The 11,631-nt window shown below is 36.9% G+C and overlaps 1 protein-coding gene across 1 annotated transcript; it reads left to right on the top strand.

Moving 5' to 3' along the window:
* The first annotated feature begins 2,713 nt into the window (after positions 1-2,713).
* Positions 2,714-3,691, top strand: LOC116907209 (olfactory receptor 147-like). The gene is given in 1 exon segment (XM_032910178.1): positions 2,714-3,691. A coding segment is annotated over 1 exon segment (978 nt).
* Positions 3,692-11,631: the final 7,940 nt, after the last annotated feature.

Raw genomic sequence — 11,631 nt, 5'->3', positions numbered from 1 at the left:
AGGAACAGGGGAGGTAAAGGAATGGGGGCAGAGGGAGATGAGAACATGATCGGGTATGGGGTGGGGGAAAAGAACTGAAACCCTGAGGGCTTGCAGAAAAAATGGAAACAGGTGAACTCAGGAAGAAGGGAGTTGGAAGGATGCCCTAGAATGCACCAAAGACCTGGGAAGTAAGAGATCCTCAGGACTCAAAAAGGGTACCCTAGATGGAGTGCCCTACAGTGGTGAGAAGGAACTTACTGAACTCACTTCCAACAGAAAGACAGGGCATCAAATGAGGAATAGGGTTGCTATCGCATAGTCAAATCCCTGACCCATAGTAGTTCCTGTCTGAAAGAAATGCAGGAATGGAAATGAAGAGATGGGAAATGAAGAGATGGGAAATGAAGTTACACGGACAGATGTAAAAGTAGGATCCATCTCAAAGGGAGGCCCTAAGACCTGACACCATTACCGATGCTATGGGGCACTCACAAAAAGGAACCAATCATGATTGCCTTCGAAAAGACCCAACAAGTGGCTGAAAAGAGTCAGATGCAGATATATGCCACCAACCAAGAAACAGAAGCTGCTGACCCCTCGGGTTGAATTAGGGAAAATCTCGAGGAAGTTGAGGAAGAGGGCAACCCTGAAGGCGGACCAGCAGTCTCAATTAACTTGGACCCCCGAGATCTCTCAGACACTGGATCACCAACCAGGCAGTATATACTAGCTGAGATGAGGCCTCCAACACATATGCAACAGAGGATTCCCAGGCCTGGGTTCAGTCAGAAAAGATGCACCTAACCCTCAAGAGACTGGAGACTTCAGGAAGTTTAGAAGTCTGGTGGGCTGGGCGGGGCGGGTGGGGTGGGAATATGATTATGGAGACACAGGCGGGGGCTGGGAGGAGATATGGCATGTGGAATGGTTGGGGGGGTAAGGAGGGGAATAAAATCTGAAATGTAAAAATAAATAAATAAATAAATAAATAAATAAATAAATAAATAAATTGGAACAAGAGTCAGATCTTCCTGTTCAGATGCAGAGTATGGGAAGAGGGTACGTGAAAGTGAACTGCTGTGTATGCAAAAGGGGAAAATAAGAAGGAAGGTAAGAAAATACAACCAAAAGATGACTGTGATGAAATCATACTATGTTTATGTGTGAAAATATCATATAAAGCCTAGTACTCTGTATAGGTAATATTTGCTATTAAAAATAGCTGAATGAAAAATTTCGTCCCTAGAAAGTAAAGAGAATTTATTATTGAAACTTAATGATGCTCAAGATATTGAAGCTTTATAAAAATCATTAAATAATACTTCATTCAATAAAAGTAATATACTAGAATGATAATCAATATTAATGTCAACATGTCTAGCTGCAAATTTATGAATGACTTTAGAGACTGTATCCTTGTGTACTCTGGGGACTGTTTAATCTCTGGTGAGGAGTTCACATCTATTATCATGTATTGGGAAATAAACACAAATCATTATTTCTTCTCTTTCTACTTGTTTATCTTAGAGAAGGCATAAGAGAGATGCACTGCTGCATTTATAATGAGGTCTGAAAATATGAAAAGCCTCAAACAAATGCAGTGTGCTGGAGAACATGGTTGCTCTGAGGTCTGGTATATTGCCTTCCTTCATATACTCTTGGTACATTCATAACTGCAAATTTGAACTACCTCTGATACTGATTCCTGTAACATCCTGTTTTCAAGGTCATTGGCAGATTAAGGGAAACAAGACTCTTTAGCTGCATTGGTTAGCTCTAACATATCAAAAACTAGTTTTCTTCAGCATTAGCAGAGGTGAGTTTCAAGAAGAATCAGCCAGCACCAAGTGGATTAAGAGGGAAAAAAATGCAAGTTTCTCTGGTCTCAATCTCCTGTATTTATTTATCCACGTGTATTAGCAATAGGATTAAAATTGCAGCAGGGCTTCCACTCTACTGTCTTTTTTGTTATTTTTATCTTGGTTCATTCTCATTCTGGGATCATTACAAGTATTTCAGCTCCAGGAAACTCATCAAGAATATAGCAGCATCCAGAAAGGAGAGATTATCTCTTTCATAAAATGCTGTTGTGCACTACAATACAGAAAAATTATATAAAAATATTTATAAATATTTTATAAACACTATAACCAGCACTGATGTGTTGATATATTTCTCTCATACATCTTTGCGAGCATAATTATGACTCTGAATTAATTCTCTAATTTAGGCTATAGGTGGAAGAGAATGTGTTGAAAAGAAGTGTATGTGGTTACACGTGAATCTGAGGTAACAGATATTCCCCAAAGTTATTACCAAAGTTGAAGTGGGATATCTGGAACCCAATAGACTGGTTCAGATTCCCTTCTGGGAATTGGAAAAAAAGCAAGGCTCTTCTACCAGAATGTTTTCCTCCTGGTTATTATGATAGAACTGGAGTGTTTAGTAAATAACTTAAGCAGGGATAGCAATCAGGAAGTTAAATATTAGATAACTAGAAACTTTGAAAGATAGCCTGAATAAGTTTGCCAGTGTTCTTTACTTGGTCATTCTATCTCTTCATTTTTCATTAAAGAGAGAAATAGCTCACATAGATAGAAGTGATACTGATCTAAAAATCAGTGTGTTGTCGCAGTAAGTTTCAATTGCACAATACAAAGAAGAATTTAAATTATCTTGGTTCATTTGTCATAAACAAGAGCTTGAAAACAGATCACAAAGATATCTGCTGATGAAATAATTTTGTCTACCCAGATTTTCAATGGTAAGCATGCTGGCTGGAAATGGCTCCTTTGTGACCGAGTTTGTCCTTGCTGGTTTGACAGATCGTCCAGAGCTCCAGCTGCCTCTCTTTTTCCTGTTTCTAATAATCTACATAATCACAGTGGTTGGAAACATTGGATTGATTATTCTGATTGGCCTTAATCCTCATCTGCACACCCCGATGTACTATTTCCTCTTCAACCTCTCCTTCATTGATCTCAGCTACTCTTCTGTCTTCAGTCCCAAAATGCTGATGAACTTTGTCTCTGAGAAGAATTCCATCTCCTATGAGGGGTGCATGACTCAGCTGTTTTTCTTTCTCTTTTTTGTCATCGCTGAATGCTACATGTTGACCTCAATGGCCTATGATCGGTATGTGGCCATCTGTAATCCTCTCCTGTATAAGGTCACCATGTCTCCTCAAGTCTGTGTTATGCTATCTTTTGCTTCTTATGGGATGGCATTCGCTGGAGCCTCTGCCCACACAGGCTGCATGCTCAGACTGACTTTCTGCAATGCCAAGGTCATCAACTTTTATTTGTGTGATATTCTGCCTCTCCTCCAACTTTCCTGCACCAGTACATATGTCAATGAGGTCGTCGTTCTCATAGTTGTGGGTATTAACATCACAGTCCCCAGCTGTACGATCCTCATTTCCTATGTTTTCATCCTTGGCAGCATTCTAAACATCAAATCCAGACAAGGAAGGTCAAAAGCCTTCAGTACCTGTAGCTCCCACATTATGGCAATTTCTATGTTTTTTGGGTCAGGGACATTCATGTACTTTAATCATTCTGGATCTATGGACCAAGGAAAAATTTCTTCTGTTTTTTACACTAATGTGGTTCCAATGCTCAACCCTCTGATCTACAGTTTGAGGAACAAGGATGTCAAAATAGCACTGAAGAAAGTTATGATTAAAGTCCACAGCAGATTCATAACCTGACTAGAAATGAAATAATATAAAGAATTAAAATTTAAGTTTAAAAATTGTTCAACTTTACTGCTGTTTCCATGAAGACATTTTGTTCATACCAATGTGGCCTTAGCATGCATTGCTTTTGTGTTAAAAGCTGCTACCGATATTCTTACAAGTTTCTGTTACAACAATGACATGTTAACACAAAGGCGGTGGCATATCATTACTCTAGATTTTCAATAATTTTCCCACCTTTATTTTAAAGATTTCAGGTATATGTTACCTAATGTATGACCATAAAAATAGTATATCATGTTTGGATAACAGCATGGATTTAGTAGTATAACTAACAGTAAAATAATATATAATTTAAATTTGGATAAAAACTACAATGGCTTATAGCATCGACAAAGCTCCCCATCAAGGGAAGCACCTCTGAGCAGCACAATTGACTGTAAATCTGTAGCCAAGGCTCTTAAACATGCAGCCTTTGGCTTGTTTTGCCATGCCTCAAATGCATCAGTGTGTACATGTAGGCTTACTCAAGCATGTGATCAACTTCATTTTCTGGTATGGATGATTACTTTTTGAAAGGAGACTTCCTGTTATGTTTCTAAAGCTTTTAAAACTGTTCCCAGTCTGAACTTTTGCCACAAAATTTCCCTTTGTCTCTTTGAGATATAAGATTTTCTTTAATTCGAGGTTTCTTTTTTTTTTTTTTTTTTTTTTTTTTTTTTTTTTTTTTTTTTTTGTGCTGGGGACCTAACCCCTAGGACCTTGCGCTTCCTAGGCAAGCGCTCTACCACTGAGCCAAATCCCCAACCCTAATTCGAGGTTTCTATTCACTGATCTTTCCTCATTACCTTTTATCTTTTACAAACGATTACTGCAAGAAATGTCATGAAACTGAAAATTTCCTGGATTCCACTTCTAAACATAACTGAGAGATCATATTTATATGAAAAGCTTCTAAAACTGGGATGACAATGAAACAGATTGCTTTTTTTTTTAAATAAGAGCACACAAATTCATAGGATGACTAGAACACTCAGAATCAGATTTACAGCTATCACATTGATTCACAACATACTAATTTCATAGAAAAAAATAAAAAATTAAAGTGTTTTTATTATGAAATCAGAAATATACACAAAGAAAAGCCTGCAAAAGAAGTTATTCCTCTAAAAGGAACCAAAATCATGCATAAAACTTAAAAAATAAATCTTTAGAAATTATGTTTGGCCTGCTAAGAGTTATCTTTTGGAAATCACTAAACCTAGAAGAAAAAAATGTAGCAAAGAAAATTCATTAAACTGAGAGCATTGTAGCAATGAAATACTTTCAGGTTTCTCAGATTAAATGAATACTTGTAGGTCATACATGAAATAAAGGCATATCCAGGATATAGAAATAACAAAATGATGTATCAGCAACTGAAGACCATTTAATATCATTTAATAAGTGAAGGCAAGGACATGGAGCTGAAACAGAGAAAATGGAGTGATGCTGTGGCCCTCCCTTCTCCTTGGGAGTTATTGACCCTGTGATCTGGTGATATGCTAAGTGACTTTCCTTACAGCATTTTTGAGGTTGTAGATGGGAAGGGCTTACTAATCATAGCACCATATCATTGTCATATAGTGGGAAGATCTGGGTGGGACTTCGGTGTTGAATCATTCAGCACTCGCCAGTCCTCACACATGAGCAGCAAGGACTTTACTCACTGAAGCAATCTCTCAGCCCTGAAGCAATTTTCTGAACTGTAGATCATTTTTCTCAGAACAAGTTCACAAAGGTATGCTTATGTAATTTTACATAATAAATCATAACTGAAAGGAATGATTAATATTCCTACACAAGACCATCTTCAACACCAGAATTTATATTTTTATTTTACAAAAATCACCTCCTTAAGTGCATTAGACAAATTTCCCAAAGTTTGTTTAAGGTCAGTCCACGAATAGTTATAAATTCTACCCAAAACCCAAACCAACATCATTTAAGTTATTTTATATAAATATGTGTGTGGGAGAGGTGCTTATGGGTTTTCAATATTTGTGAAGAATTGGACTGAAATTTTGATGAAGGCTTCATTGGATCTATTGGCTGCTTTTGTATGATGAGCTCATGGGAGGTCTTCCCATCATTGGGTATCATCATCTGTATTCAGTATTTTCAAATCCTCACTGACAGGTGTCCTTCAGACACGATAAGGAGATGGTAAGAGTGTAGTTAATGCTGGGTAAATTGCATCTAGCTATGAAAATTCTCACCAAGAAAAGCATAACACATTTCATGCAATTGAAAAATGATATCTGTGTGGTAGCCTTGACTGAGCCTTGCATATGTGTCACATTAGCAATGACAGGAAATATGATGCTTTCCAGTGGAGGATGTGCAGAAGAAAACAGATGTTTAAATTACATTTTCAAAACCGAATTAGTGCAGAGTAAGAAAGTATATGAACATGGATGGCATTCAACCCTAGTGCAGATTTACTACATCGTTTGAAGAACTATTTTCCATAATTTGATGAAAATACATATGCATGTTCTAAATAAAAACGGGAAAAAGAGCCAAGGGTTTCATTAGCACTATTCTTAAATAGTACACATATTACACAGAATGAGAAATTGTGGAAATGGTAAAATTCTGTTGTGGCACAGTCAATTCTGTCTACTTCAGATTTTATTCATGAATGTTTGTCCATGTGAGTAAAGTGTTAGTGAATGATGTTTCTTTTGAAACTCTTAGAGTGAATGTGCCTTTGTAAGTTATACAGAGTATACCTGAGTAATTTCATTATAAGCAAAAAAAAAAAAAATAGAGAAAGTAAAGTTCCAATGTCAATTCTCTCTAAGTTAAGGGAAAAGACAAGGCAAACAAAATATCTTATAACTTTTTGTCCCTTTTAGTAGGACAGGCACATACCCAGTGAGAATGGTCCATTCTGAGAGATTCACCAAACTTGACTTTCCTTACACAGTACAGTTGTAAAACTCGCCAATATTAGCAGGTTCCAAAGGATGGAGATAAAGGTTTACCTGTACTAGAAAGACTGTGAGCACTGATATTCACTGGGACAGGTCAATATTGACTTTGATAGATGACAGACATTAAGACTCTGGCATAACTCTATTTTATATCTATTTAACTGTCTATATCTATCTATTGATCCATCTTTCTGCTTATCTATTTGCATGGAGTAAAATGCTTGGTGCTATGAGTATACCCAAATAATCCATAGGCTTTTGTGATTTTATATTATTCTCAATAAAAATGAAGATAGCAGTAACTTGATTTGCTCAATTTAATATTTTATTTATACATATTAAAACAAATAAGGGAAATGTTGAAGCTACTGTAGTTTATAATTTTTAAGCAGCTCATATATTTCAAATGAAGCAAAATAATTTATGTTGAAATTATTAATTTTTCTGCAAGGATCATCTAGAAAGATGGCCAACCTAAGTGAGTATCATTCTGGATTTCAAGTGAGGGAAAGAAGTCATAATTTTTGGGACTTTATTGATACAGAATTTAAAAACAGCAGCATTCTCTGGAGTGTGGTTATGGTTGGACTAGAAAGGAAAACTTTTGAAGATAGTACTTTTAAAGTAATAATACAATTTTCAGACTCTTTATTTTCTATTTAAAATACTTCATTCATGTATGCTGATGAGGGCACATTTGGGCACTATTTAAATCAATGGAGCCCAGTATATGCTGTATTCTTTTTCTATTTCTTAACTCCAGTTCAGTCTCAGATGCAAGAACTCAGGAAATAGCCAGCATGCGAGCTTTATTCAAAATCTAAAGAACATGAGAAAGAGGTCCTGGAAGAAGTGTTCATAAAAGACAAGTGACCTGCAAATCTAATTCATCATTGTAATGCATAATACCTCCCTGCTGAAAGGCCAATTTTAAGTGTCACAGTTCTATTGAATTTATAGAGATAAAAAGAAGAAATCCCCTTCATCTTAAAAAAAAAGCTTCTATAATCTGGTTAATATACTCTTATTGCATGGAATAAGATCAATACATTTTATTTATTTATTTTCTTTTCTTTTTTTTTTTTTTTTTTTTTTTTTTTTTTTTTTTTTTTTTTAAACTTGAGTATTTCTTATATACATTTCGAGTGTTATTCCCTTTCCGGTTTCCGGCAAACATCCCCCCCCCCTCCCCTTCCTTATGGGTGTTCCTCCCCACCCCTCCCCCATTGCCGCCCTCCCCCAACAGTCTAGTTCACTGGGGGTTCAGTATTAGCAGGACCCAGGGCTTCCCCTTCCACTGGTGCTCTTACTAGGATATTCATTGCTACCTATGAGGTCAGAGTCCAGGGTCAGTCCATGTTTTAGGTAGTGGCTTAGTCCCTGGAAGCTCTGGTTGCTTGGCATTGTTGTACATATGGGGTCTCGAGCCCCTTCAAGCTCTTCCAGTTCTTTCTCTGATTCCTTCAACGGGGGTCCTATTCTCAGTTCAGTGGTTTGCTGCTGACATTCGCCTCTGTATTTGCTGTATTCTGGCTGTGTCTCTCAGGAGCAATCTACACTTCTGCACTTCTTTGCTTCATCCATCTTGTCTAATTGGGTGGCTGTATATATTTGGGCCACATGTGGGCAGGCTCTGAATGGGTGTTCCTTCAGTCTCTGTTTTAATCTTTTGCCTCTCTCTTCCCTGCCAAGGGTATTCTTGTTCCCCTTTTAAAGAAGGAGTGAAGCATTCACATTTTGCTCATCCGCCTTGAGTTTCATTTGTTCTAGGCATCTAGGGTAATTCAGGCATTTGGGCTAATAGCCACTTATCAATGAGTGCATACCATGTATGTCTTTCTGTGATTAAGGGTTAGCTCACTCAGGATGATATTTTCCAGTTCCAACCATTTGCCTTCAAATTTCATAAAGTCGTTGTTTTGATAGCTGAGTAATATTCCATTGTGTAGATGTACCACATTTTCTGTATCCATTCCTCTGTTGAAGGGCATCTGGGTTCTTTCCAGCTTCTGGCTATTATAAATAAGGCTGCTATGAACATAGTGGAGCACGTGTCTTTTTTTATATGTTGGGGCATCTTTTGGGTATATGCCCAGGAGAGGTATAGCTGGATCCTCAGGCAGTTTAATGTCCAATTTTCTGAGGAACCTCCAGACTGATTTCCAGAATGGTTGTACCAGTCTGCAATCCCACCAACAATGGAGGAGTGTTCCTCTTTCTCCACATCCTCGCCAGCATTTGCTGTCACCTGAGTTTTTGATCTTAGCCATTCTCACTGGTGTGAGGTGAAATCTCAGGGTTGTTTTGATTTGCATTTCCCTGATGACTAAAGATGTTGAACATTTCTTTTTAGGTGTTTCTCAGCCATTCGCATTCCTCAGCTGTGAATTCTTTGTTTAGCTCTGAACCCCATTTTTTTAATAGGGTTATTTGTCTCCCTGCGGTCTAACTTCTTGAGTTCTTTGTATATTTTGGATACAAGGCCTCTATCTGTTGTAGGATTGGTAAAGATCTTTTCCCAATCTGTTGGTTGCCGTTTGTCCTGACCACAGTGTCCTTTTCCTTACAGAATCTTTGTAGTGTTATGAGATCCCATTTGTCGATTCTTGATCTTAGAGCATAAGCCATTGGTGTTTTGTTCAGGAAATTTTTTCCAGTGCCCATGTGTTCCAGATGCTTCCCTAGTTTTTCTTCTATTAGTTTGAGTGTGTCTGGTTTGATGTGGAGGTCCTTGATCCACTTGGACTTAAGCTTTGTACAGGGTGATAAGCATGGATCGATCTGCATTCTTCTACATGCTGTCCACCAGTTGAACCAGCACCATTTGCTGAAAATGCTATCTTTTTCCATTGGATGGATTTGGCTCCTTTGTCAAAAAATCAAGTGACCATAGGTGTGTGGGTTCATTTCTGGGTCTTCAATTCTGTTCCATTGGTCTATCTGTCTGTCTCTGTACCAATACCATGCAGTTTTTATCACTATTGCTCTGTAATACTGCTTGAGTTCAGGATAGTGATTCCCCCTGAAGTCCTTTTTTATTGTTGAGGATAGTTTTAGCTATCCTGGGTTTTTGTTATTCCAGATGAATTTGCAAATTGTTCTGTCTAACTCTTTGAAGAATTGGATTGGTATTTTGATGGGGATTGCATTGAATCTGTAGATCGCTTTTTGGTAAAATGGCCATTTTTACTATATTAATCCTGCCAATCCATGAGCATGGGAGATCTTTCCACCTTCTGAGGTCTTCTTCAATTTCTTTCTTCAGTGTCTTGAAGTTCTTATTGTACAGATCTTTTACTTGCTTGGTTAAAGTCACACTGAGGTATTTTTATATTATTTGGGTCTATTATGAAGGGTGTCGTTCCTAATTTCTTTCTCTGCTTGTTTCTCTTTTGTGTAGAGGAAGGCTACTGATTTATTTGAGTTAATTTTATACCCAGCCACTTTGCTGAAGTTGTTTATCAGCTTTAGTAGTTCTCTGGTGGAACTTTTGGGATCACTTAAATATACTATCATATCATCTGCAAATAGTGATATTTTGACTTCTTCTTTTCCGATCTGTATCCCTTGACCTCCTTTTTGTTGTCTGATTGCTCTCAATACATTGATCAATACATTTTAAATATTCCCTGCTTATATGTGTTTCCAAGTTTATACATTTTGTCTGCAATCTTTATAATAAAAATATTCTCACTTTGTAAATCTGCACATTTTTAAATATTAAAAGCTTAAATTTGAATGATTTAAATATATTACTTGATGTTTTTATATATGAATATTTCTTGCAAACTATTAAATACATAACTTCAAGTCAAGATTATTTCTCTTCAAATTTGACATTGTATATTTTTATCATAAATAGCAACACAACACATAGGAAGACTTGTGTATAAAACCTATGACTCATTGAGCATATTTCCTGCATATGTTCACCCATCTCCTTTGATCTCTGCGTCAAAGGGTTTATAGGCCCTCTTCGTAACCTACGTTCATATTATATATACATATGTAAGCGCATTATTGATATAGAACTGAACAACTCTGGTGTTTGCCTTAACTTGATCAAGTTACATACTTGTGCATATATTTGTAGGTGTGTGTGTGTGTGTGTGTGTGTGTGTGTGTGTGTGTAGGTGCATGTCTGAGTAGATGTTGTGTGTGTGTGTAAGTGTGTGTGTGTGTGTGTGTGTGTGTGTGTGTGTGTGTATGTGCTTGCAGCAGTAAAAATAATAGAAAGGGAGTCCATTACTTAGTTGGTTACTATGGGAGGTCTTGGGGTAAGAAAAGGGAACTGGAAGATGATTCAGTTGTGTTAAATTTTATTTCCTTAAAACTGTTTAGACTTTTTACTCATTTATTTTAATCTCTATTATTTTTCAATTAAAATATAATTACATAAATTTCCACTTGCCTTTTCTGGTCTCCTACCTTTCCAATGCACATAAGTGCTTGTTCTCTCTAACATTCATGACTTCTACTTGCTTAATTGTGGTTACATATATACTAATATATCATCATAAATAAATTAAAAACAAACTCTCCACATAATATTACTTCTTTGCATGAGTTCATGGCTGATATTTGATAACCAATTGAAGAATGTTTCTTAGATGAAAAAGAATATTGTAACACTGCTACAATTCTTCACTTGTCTTCAGCTCTCTTGGGTTGAGGCCTTTTGAGATGTCCCCATTCCTCGGGTCAACCTTGTTCAGAAATAGTTTTTTTTTTCAATAACATCTATGATATTTCTGGTCGCAGAGCACTGACAGTGACTAAAACTAATATTTACAGATAGAGAATTCAGTCAGCAGCAAGACTAATAGGCAATTCACTTAACGTGAAGCAAGAGAGGAAGAACCATAAACTCAGAGTTTCCTTTTGAGCTCAGAATAATTAGGGACATAAGAGACTATCTATCTATCTACACTGGGGTGCAGGTTCTCTAGAGTGAATGGAAAGTTTGAGACTAAT

The sequence above is a fragment of the Rattus rattus genome, chromosome 8 (genome assembly GCF_011064425.1).
Source record: "Rattus rattus isolate New Zealand chromosome 8, Rrattus_CSIRO_v1, whole genome shotgun sequence".
Lineage (NCBI taxonomy): Eukaryota > Metazoa > Chordata > Mammalia > Rodentia > Muridae > Rattus > Rattus rattus.
The sequence above is the reverse complement of the archived record's forward strand: the minus strand, read 5'-3'. Positions and strand labels throughout refer to the sequence as shown.